The sequence below is a fragment of the Chaetodon trifascialis genome, chromosome 17, assembly GCF_039877785.1.
Source record: "Chaetodon trifascialis isolate fChaTrf1 chromosome 17, fChaTrf1.hap1, whole genome shotgun sequence".
In the NCBI taxonomy this organism is placed as follows: domain Eukaryota; kingdom Metazoa; phylum Chordata; class Actinopteri; order Chaetodontiformes; family Chaetodontidae; genus Chaetodon; species Chaetodon trifascialis.
Window position 1 is genome coordinate 4,330,800 of NC_092072.1, and position 20,962 is coordinate 4,351,761.

Below are 20,962 nucleotides of genomic sequence, written 5' to 3' on the forward strand. Positions count from 1 at the left end.
TCAGATAGTGAGAAGGTTTGCCTGATATCACCTTGTTGTCCAGGTACCCCAGCCCTTCGTTGGCATGAGAATAAAGATGTGCGTCAACATCCCACATGGCTTCATCCAATAATCGTTCAAAGCCTAAAGAAGTCAAACAAACAGAAGCCGATCATCTCAGGACCCCTCAGGCTGATAATGTGACCCACTGACAGCAGGCTGAGGATGGCGGATGCCAACAGACTGATCCGTAAGGCCAGTGACGTTGTGGGGATGGAGTGTGACTCTCTGACGGTGGTGTCAGAGAGGAGGATGCTGATTAAGCTACAGACTATCTTGGACAATGTCTCACACCCACTTCATGATGTGCTGGTCAGGCACAGGAGTACGTTCAGTGAGAGACTCATCCCACCAAAACTCAGGACTGAGCGCCACAGGAAACCATTCCTGCCTGTAGCCATCAACCTGCACCACTCCTCCCTCTGAATGGCCCTTCCTTCTGTATATACTGTTTATTTTTTCTCAGTATATATATTTTGCTGTATATTTGTTGTATGTATGTATGTGTGTGTGTGTGTGTGTGTGTGTATATATTCTCAGTATAAATATTTTGTTTTTTTATATACATCTTTTCTTTTCTACTTTTATCTAATTCTATCCTTGGAAGGAGAACCTGCAACAAAAACAATTTCCTGTCGGGGATCAATAAAGGAATTCTGATTCTGATTCATCTCAGGGGCCGCACCATCAGGTTGGGAGGCAGTGGGCTAAACATGTATAAAGAATTTAAAACTAGCTCCACCTCAGCCAGCTACAACTGCAAAATGCTGCATTTGCACTGATGCACCAGCCTTAAGAACACTGTTTATTGTATCAGTCACAGGGGATGAAAAACAAATACTTCTACTTTAAACACCTGAAGTACTGGATGAAATTACCTCACCACCGCTTTTCAAATCATATTCCTGTCTTTTTATATCACCGTGTGTTTCTTTTGTGTGTTCTGCACATGCCTGGATTGACCTTTTGGTGGCCTCGGGGCAACAATTTGCTGCTGTTGCATCAAAGTTTCCATTAAATACACAGCACTCACCGCAATGTAGACGGCAGCTTCATTATATTTCGCACAAAGACTCAGAAACCAATCAATACCCCTAAAATGGAGCATTCACCATGTGCAAATTTGCAAGAACCAGGGGTTTCGCAGTTGCCTGGTTGGTCCTCCCGTCTTGCTGATGTAAAGAATACTGATTGCTTTGAACCAAGATGATCCATGTTTGAGTCATTTTTGGGTTAAAACACAAGCACAACCTCTTGCTGGACTTCCTTTCTCCAAATATCAACGTCTGCATTCCTATCATGTCATTTACAGCAAAAAGCCAAAATCATGTCTTTATCAGTTAGCGAACACATTAAAACTATTATATTTATCTACAACAGCCAGTTTAAACTGATTCAACAAAAGACAATGTGCACAAAATGTGATGATCGCAGGAAAGTGAGATTTATTGGGAGGGGAAATATGAGGAATATGACAATAAGCTTTGCAACTACGAGCCTCACAGCACCGCAAATTTAACCTTAACTTACGACGTCTAACTCCCCTGATTTTCTGATTCCCTCCCTCCATCTGTCCACCCACCCGCAATCTTTTGCCAACTCCAATCCTTCGCCTCGGCGGCAATGGAGCAGCCCGGGATTCAACCAGCTGGAAGACAAAGGAGAGAGAGGAGGGGAAAAGTTTTGGGTGAATTACAGAGAAAATTCAACAAGCCACGACTAATAACACCTTTTTGGTCATTTAAATGCTGGAACTGTCAACAGCAACGGACAAAAAGAGCCGAGTGCAGTTAAAGTGCACACTGAAAAGTCACATTCATTTATGGGTGAACTAAACAAACAAGGTTTCAATTGTAAATCTACACATTCACAGCTTTCAAACAGTGACCAATAAAAAAGGAAGCAAGGCCTCACTGAGCACAGGACGGAATATTACGGGAAGTTTAGCATGAAATGGTCTGGCTGAGCTGAATAAGAGACTGGAATCTGCTTGCTGGGAGTGCCCAACATCTGCTTTTGTTTTTCCTCACAACAACCCCGAGAGAATAGAAACACATCGGTATTCGAGGGAAGGCGAGAGTGACACAGTCTGCATGCAAGATGTTTCCACTGAACACAAACAGCAGGTGACAACAGAGCCGGGAGGAATCGAACCGGCCAGGGAGGAGCCAAGGATTCAAGGACAGAGTCCTCAAAAAGCCGCTGTCACAGGAGCGTCCACAGGCCCAGTTTGTCATTTCCAACATGTGAAATATTACAGAAAAGAAATCCCTGCTGCTGTTCATATTTCAGACATGAGCCAGTGTGCCAGCAAGAAGAGTGTTTCTATGGAGCTGAGCATAGCAAGCCAGCACAAACCTGCGGAAGAAGCAGCTAAAAACCCCTTTGGGAGCAGCCGAAACAAAAGCCTGAAATCAAAACATTTCCGGAGGGGAATTCTTTTCTTGAGCCGCCGGTGTCCTTCAGCTTTCCTCTTTGATCCGGCTCACTTCACACAGACTGTGATGTCAGTCCTCCCGCCGAGAGACGCCGGCACAAGACACCAAGTCGTCATCGTTAACTTTCAATGTCACTGATAAAAAAAACTACTTTCCATCCATCTGACAGGGTGTTTGTCCAACTGGCCGCTGAACTCTGGACACTGATGTGCAAAACAACTGAAGACAAAGTTCACATGGAGGGGACTTTAAGAAGCTTTCAACAAGCTCTACGCTCAAATAATCTAAACAATCTGAACAAGGCATTTTAGGCACTCTTTCTGAAGCAACTTCGCTCTGATTTCATATCACATGGTTACATACCAGGAAAACCTGCAATAACTGATGTTTTTAGCCAGTTGGTGGCAGCAGAAGCAGGTTGTCGGCACAGCAGTGACATATATCACATTTACTGGCTTACATATGCAGCAGTTTCAGATAAACATTACGGACTCGTGTCTCTGAGCACGTGATGAACAGAAGTCTAATATTCTCTCTTTTAACTCTCTCTTTTGCTTCTGGTCACTACCAGCTCCCGAGGGACAGATTCTTTAGCTGCTAAGTTGCTAACTGTATCTGTCTCCTGTCCTGAAATCATCTTCCTGCTGCGGCCAAACATGACACCATGAGAGCTGTGAGAGTGAAGCGAAGCAGTGAAGCTGAGGCCGGACAGCTAAAACCCAGGGTGTCCACAGCTATCAGACATGTGATTTTAAGGCTTTTTTTTGCCTTTTCAAGATCATTTTTAACCCGCAACCTTTGGACAAATCACCTTTTTCAAGCATTGCAGCTAAGCAGCACACATATTCTGGCAGTACTTGTTCTACTCTTTTTATATAATGTACAGTTCTACTCTTTTTTGTATAATGCTTCAGATTCAGGTGATAATTCTCTGTAGGTTCATCACGACGACTGCCAGCTTTCACATTATCATCTGATAAATACTGATTAAATGTGCTTTAAAGGCACTGGGAAACATTGAAGACTACACATTCACAGTCATATTCAACAACCAAAAACTAGATCACGCTTTTGTCTAAACAAAGGAGAGATGTGTCAGTGCCTCTTTACACGTCCATTATTATCCATTAACCAGCATCCACAATTTAAAAACGGCTCGGGAGTGCCTCATTACAGCACTGTGTGTGGAAATATTTGGTGCGACTCGATGATCAGCCTCCCACTGCTTCTGACACAGATTTATCTGAGAAATGTGGTCTCTCAGATAATAAGATTTCACAAAAGGCAGACAGGAAATCACACGCATCACTTTCTCAGACCAGCGATGGTGTGGAGCCACGCTGAGCTCCACTCAAACACCATTTAGGCCCAGAGGATTAATTCAGCTACTAAAACACTGTACGGTCCGTTCCACAGTAAAGTGCATATTGATTTAGAAATAAGCCATATCAATCAAATGCTGAGTTAATTTTTAACAAGTACAGTCTCTCAAACGTCCAAAAGGTCATTCATGGAGTCCGAGAGAGCGAGAGCAGGACATGAGCCAAGGAGGAGAAGTAAGAGGAAGAGGAGGAGACAGCAGGTTACTGGTGGATGAATGAAGGAAGGGAAGTATGTCCCGGGTTGAGGGGCAGGGGGAGGTCTCCACTGGACACAGTAACTGATGCATCATCATCGTCTGAACCCCCTGATGTGTTAGTTCTGTGGTGAGCTGGAGGTCTGAGGTTAAAGCATCAGCAGCACCGAAACCTGCAGCTGAAACAGATTTCCTCATGAATGACTTAAAACTGGTCATATAGACTGTGCCACCCCCAACCCCTCCACCACACAAAATCAAGACATGACTAAAAGTATGCAGAATTAGCCATTAGCAGTCCCTGTGTGCAATCGACTCATGGCGTCACTGGGTTCCTTTGATACCGAAGACAAGATAAAAACATGATGATTCTCAGGCGACTTCTGGAGTTATAAGGAGGGTCTTTTTCTATGATTTCTAAGCAGATTTATTTACTTGCACTGGGGCAAGAGGGAAAGCATGACCCTCGGAAAGTCTAAGTCACACTGAATCAAAAAAATGTGCATCATGTCTGTGTGTTCAGATTTAACTGGAGTACAGTTTTTGACACAAACTGCATCAATCAGGTGCTAAAGGTCAAATACCTCAGCTGTGTGTCATAACCATGGAAGCAGACTACAAGAAGGAGCTTCCCACTCTTTACATTTCGCTAAAGGCCACTGGAAACAACTGGCAGGTGGGACAATTCACATCTGCTGCGTTTCTATGCTGAAGGAAGCGAAGGAGGAGGAGGAGGAGGAGGAAACACAGCTGGAAGGAAAAACAGGAGATCTACTGCACGTGCACGAGAATCAGACACTGAGGAAGAAGAGAAAAGGGCAAAGTCATGGATTAAACAAGAGCAAACCTGTCCAGCGAAGGCAAACAATATGCAACATCGATGTTTTTAAACACGGTCCGATGAAAAGCATTCTGCTCTGCTAAATGTCAAAACCTTAAATCTCACGTCTGTGTCGCTGAAAGGTGGCGGCAGCAGCAGCAGCAAAGTGCTCAGCGTCAGTTTGTTTGCTGCTTATCGATCAGCTCTACACTGACTTGCTCTCTTTCAGACCTGATTTTGTGATCAAGAGTAACAAAAATACAACTTTAAATCCTTTCTGTTTCTACAACAGGGATCACACGGCTGGCATATCGTGACTTTCTTGAAGCGCTGGCGCCACATCGAGTCTCCATCTTCCACGTTTACACCTCGCCAAGTTACATTTTGTTGCCACTGTGACTTGATCAACTCTTGTGTAATCTTCACCCTTGAGGGAAGAAAGAACCCGCTGGAGGGGATGTGGGAAGGATGAAAAAGCTTTTTAAATGAAGAACACTTCGACTTTACAGGCGGTGGCACGGGCGGGGACTTCCGTGGCAGACGAGAAAGCGGCGACGATGGAGGCGAAGACGACACTCGGGCTCTTGGCGGCGTCGACGGCCGTGTGCAGGCCCCTGGCGCTGTAGTACTTCACCAGAGGGACGGTCTGCCGGTGGTAGGCCTCCAGGCGGGAGCGCAGCGCCGTCTCATTGTCGTCGCTGCGGCGGATGAGCGGCTCGCCCGTCACCTGAGCGCGGACGAGACGGGAGAAAACACATGAGAGGTGGGACGAGGACAGAGAAGCACTGAGCGGTAAAAGCTGCAAACCCTGAAAGCAGTTTCACCTCACGCCGACAATTAGGTCAGTTCTCTCATCTTTCTTCTCGCGTCACTTTTTCCTGTGCTGCAATCTGTCTTTGTGTTAGTCAACAAAACAGAAGCTGTGGAAATCACAGCCTCCTTCCTAAGCGGGGGATTGTGTGTCACCATGTGCGTAGCTTTGCTTGTAGATGAGCTACTTAGTTTCACACACAAAGCACTGATGGATCCGACCTGTGGGACTGGTATCCACACCAAACCTGGCTTTAGAAATCAGATCAGGAATCAGCCAGACGTGACAGATTCACATTAAATACAGTTTACAGTTACTCTTCAGCCAATAGATGCGTTTAAATCAGCATGAAAAACTCTGTTTACTGTCGTTAAAGCAGGAACATCTGTAAATCAGCCTGTATTCATCTATCAATTAGTATGGATGATTCATACGCTATCTGCTGTGCACAGTATGAAAGCCTGCTTCAGTTAATTAAGTCCCTGAAGGCAGCAGGACACACATGTTGATAAATCTGCAGTCTCTGGATATGTAATGCACCAGAGTGCAGAGCCTTTAGCGCCGGACGCGTCGAGTTACTCATCAGCTGGTGGATGAACATCTGAACAATTAACGATGACCTTTGATACACGACAACAAAACACTGCAGGAAACTCTGACCTGATCGCCACCTGGAAAAACTTTTAGTGCCATCAATAAATCAATCACCTCCCACTTCAAAGCCAAATGGTCTCTCCTCACTGGGTGCCACCGCAGAGCAGACTGCATGTTCAAAATGTTAAAAGACATCATGCCAATATTCAGCTCGTGGCAGATCTGAACTTTTCTCCTATTTAGAGTTCATGACGTGTGTCTGGAGTTAATGTGCTGAATCAAAGGATGGTGGCTTTGAACCAAAAACATTTGGAACAAACGTTTTATACACTCAGATTGCGTCAGAGCACTTAAGTCTGAAGCTGGCTGATTGTCACCAATCTCCAGCCCAGCAGTGATTGTAGGTAGGTGGCAGTTTAGCCAGAAGTGGTTTCTAAGTGGGTTGATAGTGAAACTACTTACGTCATCCTTCATGGGCTCTTTGGGGGGGTTGAACTCCTCGTGGTAGGAGCGGCCACTTGGCTGATGAATTAGTCTGGGGAAATGGAGGGGAGACGATGAGGAGGACAAAACAAGGACGGAAAAGAAATCAAGAGTGAGAGCAGAGGAGGAGGAGGAGGAGGAGGAGGACAGATGAGGGTTAGACAGCCACAGTGACTCACTAACTACTTAACTGTCCTTTTCACATCCCACATTCTGCCCTTGTCCTACTTGGGCTTGAAAAGGCAGCAGCCGGCCTCCTCCTCCTCACACTGGACCCCCATGGACAGAAAGATGGCCCATTGCAAAGTGTCTTCTGTTCAGTGTGGCGTACGGTTAATGTAGAGCGGTTATTGTGAAGAAAGAGGACAGACATTGTGTTGCAAAACACACAATAAAAGGTTTCACAACACAAATTTTGTAAAGCGCCGACACGTGTTCAGATGAAGGCCTCTGAAAACACGTCTGCCTGTTCAACGTGTGGGTCAGCCTAAAATCAGAGCGCAGCGTGTTATATTAAACCGTGTCAAAACTCTTACATAAATAATGACCTGTTGCACAACGGAGGCAGAGATGGAAACGTACCAGGAAACAATAACACACTGCCAATTAAGTTGTTATAAGGGTTGAAACTTTCTCCTCAGTCCTCCCTTTGGCCTCAACCTGCGGAGCTTACGTAAGCGAATCAGTGCCAGGTCCCACCAAAAAGTGGCACAGCAACATTTATCAGAGCATCTCTGCAAAGTAAGTGCCGCTGGACGCTCGGTGACGAGGCGACTTCCTGCGGGTTGCGCAGCGGCTACTGTTGGGTGATTCACTTGCGGCAAAACAGACACAGTCTGGGCACGATTAAGGACAAAACCAGGTCGTAGACAGGCGTAAACAAGCCGCCACCACTGAGGTGGCCCACTGTAATGTGTCACCACGTCTGTAATAAAGCTGTGGATGATAAAGTCTGCCTTCAGTGGGCCGCTGCTGGACCACAGACCTCATGACAGCATATATGCGTGTGGGCATGTGTCTTTAAGTATTTAAATTCAATGCAAGGAATCAAGGATTGCCAAGGTTGTTTATGATTTATGATCATAATCAAGTAAGCATGCAACGCTCGTTTGTGGCAGGGAGACAGAAGCGGGGTGTTAATGTTCTGTTTTCCCCCAAAACCTGCCGAAGAAACATAACTTCCTGCAGGTCACCTTCATCAGTCCCGCTCAAACATCTCTGCGTCTACGTTCAGCTCGACGGCGCCATCGCAGTAATGCCAATGTCACACGGGAGCACGGAGCATAAATCAGCTGGGGACATGGATAATTGGATGTGGCCACACCATTTGTCTCTATTCCCTCAAAGGTCAGCACTGTCGAAATGGCTTTCAATTGGTCAGTGTCGCAAATTACAGCGTCCGTGTTTACCAAAGCAGAACTCTGAGGCCCTGAAAGCACCTTGAAATCAACAGATGTTTTTATTTTCTCATATGAACAGTGAAGAGAAGAAGCGCGTGTCCTCGTCCATCAGATAACAAACACTTCACCTTGGATTCATTTACTGCTTTCTTTTCTTAAAACCACGACAATAATTCATCACTAAAAAAAAATATGTGTTTAGAAGTAACTTTAAGTGTCAGTCATGAGCTGTCGCTGCCTCTGACATTCAGTTTCTTTGTTCTACACATGTCCGCTTTGAGCTTCATGAAAAGTGTCAGCACACAGTTTCAAAGTGCAATCGAGCGCTGAGCAGAGACAGAGTGCAGCACATTTCATCAGGGACGGACACGCTGACTCCTTTAAGGATTCAACCTGTGACCTTGCAGCCACGGGACGCTCTCAACCCCTTCAGGCCACCTTCGCCGTTAATCGCATGCCTTCACGCTCCACTTCCCTCCAACATTATCTCACTGTCCCAGACTCCACTGTTCACATTAATCAATCTACCTGCCCGGCTGGATTCACCACGCAGACAGAATGAGGAGCTTCTCAGTCTGCATCACGGGGATCATAAACCCCTGGGAAATAAAACAGATTGAACACTTTCTTTGGTCTTGAATAATTCATTCTCTCTCTCGGCTCCTACCTGCCACAGATCCGACGCACCAGCAGAGAGTCGTCGACGGCGAACTCGATCACAGAGTCCAGCTGCTCGCGTCTCTTCTCCAACAAGTCGTCCAGCTTGAGGAGACGAACAGAGGGAGTCAAACATGAGACGTGACTGACATCTATTGTTCAGTCCAAAAAGCTCCCAGCGCTTAGATCTTGTTCTCGTTTCCTTCCACTGCTGACTAAACAAAAACATCAAGAGAAAGTCTGAAACGCTCAATGATATTCTGTAACACACAAAACAGTGACAGGACCTAAAACTACAGGAGAAAACTGCTTCAGTTTGCAGCATGTTGATCTGACATCATCTATATCCACATGTTTTATGTATGCAGTGAGCAGATCTTAGACTGGACACGGACAAACATCGACTCTTCTATTATGACCAACAAATTAAATCCTAACCATCTCCGCCTGTTTGACTGTGCGAGGGAACCCGTCCAACAGGAAGCCGTTCCTGCAGGCCGGCGTGTCCAAGTTCTTCTCTATGAGCTCCACGACCATCTCATCGCTGACCTGTGAGTGGACAAAGACGATATGTATGAAAAGACATGAATCTATTCACGCTGCAATCAGCTGCATTCTGCACAGTAACAGCTCTGTACAGAAGTCACACACAGTGTCAACAACAGACTGACATTTATTACAAAAGACAACATGCTGACACAGTTCATTTGCTCCTGATAGACATGATACACAATAAACTTCCTTCATGACAATGAAAGGAGAACAGGCAGACTTGTTTATGCAGTAGATCAACATAAGCAAACACAAACTGCTCTGAAATGAGACATCAGTCACGTGATGAGACCCTGAAAAGGAGACCGAGATATAGTTCCACTACGTGATTCATCTGAAAGACCTATTAATGGGCAAAAATGGCTCACCTTTCATCAATTTGCATGATTGTTGGCAAGTTTATACAAGCCTGCTTTGTCCATGAAAGGTGGAGACACCCAGTGGAAAAGAGATGAATTGCGCCACAGCATGAGGCCGTGAAGGCGCAGTTCATGTCTTTGTGTGATCACTCGGAGGGTTAGGAGTCATTACTCACCTCTTTTTCTGGCGTTATTGTGACACTGTATTCAGAACACTATAAACATCATCCCTGCACCATCTAATATGCAGCATTTCATTAACTCGCTGAAATTCAGCATTTAGAGAACATTTCTCCTTCCTCTTCCTCAGTTTAAGAAACTCTTAAGCCTCTTAAAAGTTCTCCTCCTGACTCCTAAATTCTTAGAAAAAGTCACCATTCCAAGAACTTCCTAAGAATTGTGCCACTATGAGCAACTCTCTGCACTCAGAATATGTATGAATGTGGCCCGAGATGTCATAACCTGTGATGAAGCCGACCTTCATGAGTTTTTGTTTAAACGGGTCATTTCGGAGGCTGGAGGCGTTTTTAATATTGGTCCATCTTATCTTTATCGCTGAGGGTGTGAGTGTGGAGCGAGTGTAAGAGTTGCAGGTTCTGACCCTGCAGAATAGCCGAGTAATGTGATTTAACACTACATACAAGATCAACTAGAGTCACAGTCTCATGACTGACGGCCTCAATCAACCAGTTAAGTTGCAGTTTACATCCATGTCAGTCCAGACGTGTATTTTTTTTTTCTTTAGAAAAGGCAAGTTCTCTCTGTATTGACATGCAAGAGTCCAGTGAATAATGTCCAGTGAGAAACACGCTGTTTGCACTTAGAGACTGTTTTTACAGAGCAGTACAGAGGACTGATAGAGAGCTTCATCATATGGCACAATCTCCTGAAGCTCAATATCAGCACAGCCAGTGAGCTTGTAGGGACTTAATACTTCAAATACTGATGCTTCACCTTCGTCTTCATTCGACAGCACAGGATATGGAAACAATCAGCACAGTTTCAAGGAGGACACAAAAGATCAGTGTCACCAACTCAGTGTCTGACTAAATGTGAAAAAGGTCACAGTCTGTCCTCTTGTTCCTCAGTTTCGCTGTTGAACTATGACCAGAAGTCTTTTTGCAGAACATTATGATGTCACAATGAAGCTGACCTTTGACCTTTTGCAGAAAAAAATACATCACTCCGTTATTTTATCCTGATTATGGCCAAAACTGTATTTTGTGAAAGATCTAATCAGCTGATCCTTTTCTCTGCCTTCATTTTGACATGCAGCAAAGGGCTGCAGGCTGGAATCAAACCTGGGCTCTAATCAGTTCATCCTTGAGTCCAGGGGCACCTTTGTGTCAGAGCTGATGAAATTCCCTGCGTTCACCAGTATGGGAAGGAGGGGCAGACACCCAAAAAACACAATACCTTTGTCTATATTTGGCTGCACTCCAACTTGAAGGAAAGTAAATTTTCCAGGAAAACTCTGGTTTGCTGCTCTACAGCTGCTGGAAACCATTTTAGTGGTAAATGTCACTGAAGACAAACAAAACTGAGACATCTAGCCATGAGGGACCGGACATAAAAGGCTGTAATGTCAACAAGGAGCCTCAGAGAGGGCAAAGGAGTCGAGACAGAAAAACACACAGAGCTCATGAGAAGATGAGCAGAACGTTACCAGTTTGCCAGAATCCATGGTCTCCTTGAGCCTCTTGCCGAGCTCGGAGCCCGAAGCCACCATGGCCCTCAACATGTCTCCGGTGGCCAGGTGGCAAACACAGTACTTCTCTGCCAGCCGGGGGGCCTGCAGGGAGGAGGAGAGCTCGTTCAGGATACACAACAAATCACAGAAGGTGCAAATTATCACCAGCAACCAGACAAATGAAGAAACAGGTTGGCTGTGAATTTCCACTGATTCTGTCGGAGAGCCAACCACCTGCAAAAGCATCAAGCAGATTACCTGATGGCAGCAACACTGAACTTTAAAGCTGTGCAGGCCGAGTGACCTCTGGAGCATATTCAGCTGTCATGTGTATAACTCAACTGGGAAAGATGATGTTTGCATACGGCAGCATGCGACATATAGAAACGAGCAACATGCAATACAAGTAGGATTAGTTCGATTACCACTTACTCTACTGATCGTCGTTTTGATGATTTAAAATCAAATAACTTGTTTTGTCCAACCAAACACAAGGACATTCAGTTTACTATCATACAAGATGAGGAAAAGCAGAAAATCCTCATAGGTTTGAAGCTTGGAACAGAGAATGTTTGGCACTTTTCTGCTGAAAAACTACGAATCGAACATCAGAAAAGTTGCTGATTAATCTTCTCATCATCTGAATCTACTCATACAAACCAAGTGACTCTTCAGAGAGCTTTCCTGGGAACAGAAGACTCAAACCAGATGCTAACATGGTCAAAGACAGAGGAGACTGAGGACACAGCATGCCCGAGCACGTGTCACAGGTCTGAGAGCCGTTCACAGTGTGGAGATGTCACACCACAGGCTGAAGGAGGTCACTGTGACATGTTATTGAGGGTCAGGCTTCTGCCTCCAACAAAGTCGCAACAGAAATCTCTCTGAAAATGGATTTATGAAACTGGAGTCTTACGGGGAAAAAGACAACGATGTGCCTTTCCTCCTAAAATGTCAAACACAATGACGTCCACTACTGCGTGTACTTTGTCTTTGGTGGACATTTTGCAGTTTTCTAGACAGATGGTTGGTCTCACAAAAATGCATGTCAACACTAGTCAGTACGTGTAGAAAATTATGTGATTACCGGCTTTAGAATACGTAATGGTATATCTCCATTGAGCCTTAGAAGACGGATCTACCTGAAGCACTGGTTTGACGGGAACAGATCCAGGCCAACATACAGCTGAGCTTTCTCTTGTATTTATGTATTTCCACATACACTGTACAGTCAAAGTGCAGGCCAGCACCACTGTGTTTCTAAATCATTTGCTAATTGCAGCACCCGGACATGATTTTCTACAATTAAAATAACACAGCTGGCGACAAAAGCTAACTTTGACTTTAGACATTCGGGTTTTAAGATGTAACTTTTGACAGTGAAACCACAAAAACACACAAGCGCGCATCTGCATGGCGTTACATGTTTCTTAAAGCTAGTGAGCTAACTTCTCCACGAAACTGACCCGCGTGTTTCCATTCAGGATAACACAACCTTCATCTGAGCAGAAATAAGCTTTCCAGCTGAGTGGGAGTGACATATGGAAACAGGTAAAACAGGGTAGGTTAGCATTAGCATTAGCTAGTAGTATTACCGACCATGCGCTTAACGCTGCAGTTTTTCTAAGCTAACGGCTAACAGCTAGCTACGCTAGCTCGCATTGGTCTCTCTCTCACCTGAGTTCCCTTCCCGGCTCCGGGTGGACCGAGCAGGATGGCACGAATACCCTCCTGCATATCGGCTATAGCCTCTTTCAACTGCGTACTGGGGGCCATGTCTGGACCGGGAGACACCAGGGCAGAAACTTTATTAAAGTCTGTCTGTGTCGTCCTGGTGACACTTCAGCCAACTTGGCCAGGAAGGAAAAGGAACGTTTCCGCCTCCTTTTTTGCAACTCCGGTTAAGCCCCACCCTCTACAGGAGAATACAGCATTTGATTGGCTGTCAGACTTCTCTGTCAGAAATCGTGTTCGTTGATTGGAAGGAATTCCTGCAACTTTATTTAAAGGCTTCAATCCGAGATATTTAGTATATTAAAAAATGTGCATTGTTTTGTGTCACGTTTTATTTTATATTCTGTCTTTTAATATAAAGTATAATCTTCCTTTGATTTGGTGTTTCCAGCATCTGCTTTTTAGGTTGCACAGCTATAACAATTGTTTTTATTATTTATGAATGAATTTTGTTTTTGCCTTTCTGGGCTCTTTTTCAGGCTCTCTCAAATTACAAAGGTTATCTTGATTTCACTTAGACTGAGCAAACTCTTTGACTTTGATAGTTTGTTTGATAGTGACAGCACACATTCAGTAAGGAAAGATGGGTAGAGAGAAATGGAAACAATCAGAACTTCATTGTTTTTAATTTTTCTGTTTTAGCGCCCCATCAACCCTGTTACACAACACAAAATCTCTTCACTTCCTGTCTGAAACAACCAGTCTACGTGGGACTTCTTTGCTGAAGAATATAAATAATATGTTTTGTTTGAAACAAAAAGGGAAGTCAGACAGTCATGTAAATGACACAGTGATTACCAGGGTGTGACTTTGGGGAAGATGTCTTAAAAGCCCTCCCCATCGTTGGTTCAGACAGGAAGCATTTGTTTGCTGTGAAACTTTGACCATCTCTTTCACCCTCACCGATGCTGAGCCACAACGGTAAAATGACTGAAGCTGATGTAATTTACTCTGATGTGAAGTTCACAAAATCGACGGGAAACACCACTGGTGAGTCTTAAACATGATACTTTACCAACACATCTATCTATCTATCTATCTATCTATCTATCTATCTATCTATCTATCTATCTATCTATCTATCTATCTATCTATCTATCTATCTATCTATCTATCTATCTATCTATCTGCTTTCTTAAGTGGTGACTTTTGCTTCCCTCTTGCACTTGGAAGACTGTGGCTAGAAATTTTTGAGAAAAAACGTTTCCGTTATTTGTTAGAGTCTGAGTGGAAATATGAACTTTTAATCTTCCTCTTCGTCAGTGTCCGGCACGTATTTGCAGCTCTTTCATCATCACTTTGGTTTTGTGACACAGGGACAGCTGTATCACCAGATGAAACAACATATGCCGAAGTCAGGAAAAAGGAGCCGTCCACAGAGCTCCCCGGTGGGTAAAAACCAGAGTTAAACAAACACACAGTTGAACAGTGGTCTTGAGTCAGTGGTCTTCAGGAGGCACATAGCAAATGTGCAAATGCATAGTCTCTGTAAAAAAAGAGGTTTTCTTCAATGAGCTTTCTTCATCAGACTCCAGAGCTAGTGCTGTCTTTGGAGACTCTATTAAATGAGAAAATAAAATGGAAAAGATTCTATTGTGCACAATGAAATTTGCACAAGAAAACCTATTTTGTGTTCAACAGAATGTATGAGAGGAGAGAAATAAACTCATAGCATTGCCTCATAGAATTAATCAGTTTAAATATTATACATAATAAAAAAGGATTAGATGTCAGATGAGGATATATCCTCATTTAACTTTAATCATCTTCAGTGTTTGTACTATAGATATACATTAATATCTGGTTCAAACAAACTGGAGACTAAATATTTGGAGGGTTAAAAGGCAATTAGAAGGATCAACCCATGTTTTTTTTCTAAACGCATATCATTCATTCATTCATCTTCTATACCAATTATCCCTTTCGGGGTTGCGGGGGGGCTGGAGCCTATCCCGGCTGTCAACGGGCAAGAGGCGGGGTACACCCTGAACCGGTCGCCCGTCGATTGCAGGGCATAAAAGCATATCTGTAACTTAATTTTCACAGATAAAAAATATCAAATTTGAAGTGCAATAAAGAGAAAACTGGCATTTTGTGTTTCTCAAATGACAAAAGTTTAGAAAACAGATGTGCACAAATCAAATATTACAAACACTACGAGTGTGAACAAACTGCAGCAGAAGCTGCCAGTGACATGAGCTTTAACTGATGTACTCAGAGTGAAAGCGGCTTCACAGGGTTTAAATTACGCTGTTTAAATGAGGTGGCCATTCTTTAGCGAAGCTATCTTCTGCTTTCCCGGCAAATGAAGAATAAACGAAACACAATCCACCAGCAGGTGAAGCCCGCTTCATTGTAAAATGGGAAGAAAAAAGAAATTCAAGGTCAAGAAGAGAAGAGGAAGTGAACATGGAAAGTGACAGATAAAAGTTTTGACATTTGTGACATAAAGTGCTAACTTCATGTTTCCTGTTTGTGTTGTCGACATGCTGTGGTCCCTGCTTCACACTCCACATCCACCAACTGAACTGTGTAATGGTGTGTGTAGACATCAGTACTCTAATGTTTGCATGTCTGATGTTTTCTCCTAACCTTTCAAGCATGCAGAGACTCCAAATAATTTGAATTTGAAAGTATAGTTTGAAGAATTTAACACAATAATATGAACATCTGTGCAGTGGGGGGATGTAACTAAATACATTTACTGAAGTATCCAAGTACAAAGTCTTGTCTTTTCATTGCACTTTCTACTTCTACTTCACTATGTTTCAGAGGGAAACATTGTACTTTTTACTTCAATACAATTATCTCACAGTTTTAGTTGCTAATTACTTTATGAATTAAGATATTTGCACAGAGAACAGATAAAATGTGATGTTTTATTACAGGACTCTGATTCAACATGTTGGGACGCTGCATAAAAAGTAAATAAATCCGAATGTGATACTTGAATGTGTACTTAAATACTAGTGTAATTAAGTGCATGTAAACACACTGTGTGTCTTCCACAGGCTCCCAGCAACAAGCAGAACCAAAGGGAGGGTCAAAGGTCACATCAGAGAGAGTGGCCATAGCAGTTCTGAGCGCTCTCCTGGCTGCTGCTGCCATTGCTCTTGGCTTCACCTGTGAGTTTGTAGTGTAGTGTGATAGAACAGCTTGAAATGAAGTGAATCTCAGCACAACATTCAGATCTAAGTTCAGTTTGCTATATTTATCTCAACGGATGTTGGCGAACGATGAGCTCTTCTTGCGATCCCCAGCGCTCCGTCTGATAAACAGACTCCTGCTCATCATCAGCACTGATTCATTTATCAAATCAGCGTTTGACCTTTACGAACTTTACTTTCTTTTTTCAAAAAATCAGCTTCTAAAAACATTCGAACCATGGAAGAGCTCCAGAAGGTGACAGCAGAGAACAAAAATCTCACAGGTCAGTTGAATCCTGATGATGACGCATCTTATTAATCTGTTTATTATCTAGAAACTCAACTGACTGGAACATGAAAGACTCTGGTTCTCTGTTCAGGTTTTCAAACAGAGACAATCCTGATGAAAGCCGAATCTTTTTCTCCTCTTTCATAACAGCGAGACGCTGTGAAGAAAAAACCTGTATCCATGTGCCGACAACGTGCCCACCAGGTACAGACGGCCAAGAACGTAAGTGATGGATTTTGCTTTCTCACACGTTTGCGTCCTGTCATGATGATTAAAGAAACAGTGATGGATTGACAGATAATCTGACAAGAAGTCAGATTGACAATCTACTAAAAACATATGAAGTAAAACTTCTCACCTCAAAGTTTCTGCTGCCTTCAAGTCACATGTGACTACAAACAGTGATTTGTTGGCCCTGACTGAAGTCTTTGCTGTAATCTCCTCAAAGCTGGGAGATGTCTGAAATGTCTGGAAGGCTGGGAGAAACATGGAGGACACTGCTATTATTTCTCCACCAAAAAGTCATCCTGGAATAACAGCAGAGAAGAATGCCGACTTAAAGGAGGAGATCTGGTTCAGATAGACAGCAGAGAGGAGCAGGTATAACACACTGCTGCAGGCTCATGTAGCTCACATCCTTATGTCTCTGCATTAGTTCACATGATCTCTCCACACATTCAGTCATTCCTGCATCAGAGACTGCAAGACAAGATGGACTATCCTGAGGACAAGTTCTGGATCGGACTGACGGACTCACAGGAAGAGGGGAAGTGGTTGTGGGTTGACGGCTCACCGCTGGACGAGAGGTCTGACTGTTGTTAACGTTTGTTGTCACTTTCCAAAATCAGCGTTCCCAGTTTTATTGAGCCGGTTCCTTCTGTTCTCTCTTAGTTTGAAGTTTTGGAGCACCGGAGAGCCAGATAACTGGACAGGGAAGAATGGGGAGATTATAGATGGAGAGGACTGTGCGAGGATGGGAGAGCAAGGATCAACAGACCTGAACTCTTGGTTTGATAAATTCTGCAAATCAGATGAAAGATTTATTTGTGAGAAATCAGCAGAAAATGGAAAATTAAAGTGCGAGTGAAACGTGGCTGAGCTTAAGTCTCACTCTGCCTGTAAACAACCTCAGCACTCGATAACGATGAGCTACGTTACTGTTATTCAGGTAATGTGAATAAATAAATGAATAAATAAAGCAAACATTAAAATACTTGCTCAACAATTAATTAAAAGATCCCAATAACAGATCAGCAGTGGTGAAGGCAAATATTTAGATTCTTTGCTGAAGAAAAAGTAATTCCACACTGTAAAAATACTCCGTTGCAAGTAAAAGTTGTGCGTTAAAAATATAACTTAAGTAAAAGTATGTGTGTATCATCAGAAAAATGTATTATGAAAAGTACTCATACAGAAAAATGTCCTCTGTGACTGATCTGTTCTATCTGAGATCATTAGATTATTCTAACTCATGCATTCATGTAAAAGCAGGAGCTTAATGTTGTCGCTGGTTGAGCTCATTTGATGATGATTTTCATTGTGGATTAATCAGCTGATCATTTTCTCAACTGATCAAACCTGAAGGTCATTAAAAAGAATGAAAACTTAAATGAAAAGCAGCAAATCTTCACACCTGTGACGCTGAAACGATGAACTGTTTTTGACTCACAGCGGCCAGTTACTCTTCTGTCAATCGATCGATCGATTCAACTGTTGTCAGCCGTATTTGTACAAACTGTTGACTAGTTTCATTTATACTGAAGCACTGTAGCTTGTGAAATCTTAATTTATTAAGTAAGTAAAGCTGTCAAACAACTGTGGTGAAGTAAAAAGTAAAACATTTCCTTCAGAAATGCAGTGAAGGAGAAGTGCAAAGTGGTCTGAAGAGGAAAGACTCAAGTACAGATCTGAGGTACTTTGACTTTACTGACGTACTTGAGTAAATGTACTTAGTTACATCCTCCTGCACAGAGCAGACAGGGATTGTCCGAAGCAGCTTTTTACTGCTCTTCTTCATAAGTGCCACAGCGGCATGGGGTCACTGTAGACATGTATTCAACTGTTTTCAATCATAACTTGTCTTATTTTGTTCTCTTTGTAACTTTAAAACATTTACAGACAAGATTCCTCAAATAAAGTTTGTTTACCTCTAATCCAACATCTACAGTTCTTTTTTAATTATTATTATCTTGGGCTTTTTAGCCTTTATGATAGAGACAGCTGATGCAATGGGAGGCGGGCAGAGAGAGAGGGGACGACGCAGTAAAGGGTGGGAGTCCAGCCTGTGCCCCCCCCCCCCACCCCCCCAAACACCTACAGTTAGTAAAACCACAACTGTGCCATTTATGAGAGGGAAGAATAACAAAAACGTTTGAATTATTTTGTCTTTATTGAGACTAAACAGCTCCAGTCTATTAATGTCTTGCTGGTGTTTGAACAAACTAAACAAAGACCTTTACTGAGATATTTCTGTTTAATGCAAATTTCACCAACACATGCATTTAGTTGATTTATCGTATGAAGTGCATCAACTGCACTGACCAAAAATGATCTTTCACCTGCAGATTATTTTTTCATGATCGCGTTTTCTCTGCTTCCTGTAATATTTTACTTCCTTTCACTTCTTTCTTTTCTCCCCTTGCGATGCACTTATATATTTAGTCAAACTATAGCAGAAATAAATTGACAAATCGTTACCGTTTCAACAATTTGATTGTGTTATCGTCTAAACGTCACTGTCAGGTTGACTGGGACAGTGTTTTAAATGCAATGCTCTTCAAATCTGCACAGACTTTACAGACAGACCTGAAATGTATGTTAACAGGCAGCACAACTACACCTGTGTCACCCAAAAATGTGCACTGATGAAGATGAAACATGTCACTTGTTTTCTCAAAGCGGATAACAGAAGCAGCAACGTCCCGTCTGTGCCCTCCGTGTTACAGCAGAGAAATAATTGCTCTTCATTTAAATTAACGGAAATGGAAACAGTTATTCAAGACCAGATCAAATAAAACCTCTTCCCCATCTCTGAGGCTGACGAGCAAAGCGAAGAACAGCAGAAGTGTCAACAGAGGACGTTGGCGGTGTGTTGCACATTGATGTGAAGATAAAACACGAAAAAACAGGATGCAGAAGCATCAGCGGTGAGTTTTAAATAAGTGGCATCATGTATCACTTATACCATCTGTCTGTCTGTCTGTCTGTCTGTCTGTCTGTCTGTCTGTCTGTCTGTCTGTCTGTCTGTCTGTCTGTCTGTCTGTCTGTCTGTCTGTCTGTCTGTTTATCCAGTTCTGCCAAAGCTTTAGAAGAAATACCAAGCATTGTTCTAACTGTAAAATATGAACGTTTAGAGAACAAATAGAAAATTAAATTTCCACAGTTCCACAAATGAATTCCAGTATTCTGGTTTTGTGCTTTGTGACACAAAGTTTTCTCAGCACTTATTCTATATTATATATTATTATAGCACTTATATTATAAGTCAGGATCTGGAAAACTCAAACAATGAGCCGTCCAGAGGGCTGCGCAGAAGGTAATAACCAGTGACAGAACGTAACTAAGTGCATTTACTCAAGTACTGTGCTGAAGCACATGTTTGAGGTATAGAAGTGTTTCTCCTTTATGCTACTTCCTACTTCTGCTTCACTACATTTCAGAGGGAAATACTGTACTTTTTACTGCACTGTGTTTGTGTTTGTGTTTGTGTCTGTGTTTGTGTCTGTGTTTGTGTCTGTGTTTGTGTTTGTGTTTGTGTTTGTGTCTGTGTTTGTGTTTGTGTTTGTGTTTGTGTCTGTGTTTGTGTCTGTGTTTGTGTTTGTGTTTGTGTTTGTGTTTGTGTTTGTGTTTGTGTGGCAGCTTTGGTGACTTCACAGATTCAGAGAGTTCATACAAAAATCAATAAATCAATGAATGAATTCTGATATATTGTTAAAGATGAAGTGACCATAATCCAGTGATATGATGTTAATATGATTCTGACATGAGCCGTTCTGCCTAATGAGTACTTTTACTTTCAGTACTTGAAGTATGTTTTGGTGCGTACTTCTCTACTTTTACCTGGCTACGCTTTGAATGCAGGACTTTTATTTGTACTAAAGTATTTTAACACTGTGTTGTTTTTACTGAAGTAAAGGATCTGAATACTTCCTCCACCAGCTGTAATAACCAGCGATGTGAGCCAACAGGAAGCTGAACTGTGATCAGCCATCAGCCATCATGAGGCATGTCGCCACAGTCTAACCAAACTGTGTGCTCTCGCGTGGGAACAGAGTATCTGTGTATAACATGAACAAACTGAGGCCTCCTTCAGTGTTGCATCCTATAAATGTAGAATAACATGTAATAAACGGGTTGATTTGAACGTTATGGATG

General features: G+C 42.9%; 2 protein-coding genes across 2 annotated transcripts; one reads left to right on the plus strand and one right to left on the minus strand.

Annotated features, from left to right (window-relative positions):
* Positions 1 to 1,461: 1,461 nt before the first annotated feature.
* ak2 (adenylate kinase 2) lies at positions 1,462 to 13,316 on the minus strand. The gene is made up of 7 exons (XM_070985262.1): positions 13,097 to 13,316; positions 11,396 to 11,521; positions 9,257 to 9,367; positions 8,829 to 8,923; positions 6,741 to 6,813; positions 5,381 to 5,600; positions 1,462 to 1,687 (listed from the first exon to the last, which is right to left on the minus strand). The coding sequence occupies exons 1-7, from the start codon at positions 13,193 to 13,195 to the stop codon at positions 1,680 to 1,682; spliced, it is 732 nt and encodes a 243-aa protein (XP_070841363.1). The 5' UTR covers positions 13,196 to 13,316; the 3' UTR covers positions 1,462 to 1,679.
* A 701-nt stretch (positions 13,317 to 14,017) lies between these two features.
* LOC139346093 (CD209 antigen-like protein C) lies at positions 14,018 to 17,987 on the plus strand. The gene is made up of 6 exons (XM_070984993.1): positions 14,018 to 14,143; positions 14,470 to 14,541; positions 16,165 to 16,278; positions 17,037 to 17,188; positions 17,270 to 17,394; positions 17,480 to 17,987. Exons 1-6 carry the CDS (start codon positions 14,059 to 14,061, stop codon positions 17,673 to 17,675), a joined length of 744 nt encoding a protein of 247 aa, XP_070841094.1. The 5' UTR covers positions 14,018 to 14,058; the 3' UTR covers positions 17,676 to 17,987.
* The last annotated feature ends 2,975 nt before the right edge of the window (positions 17,988 to 20,962 follow it).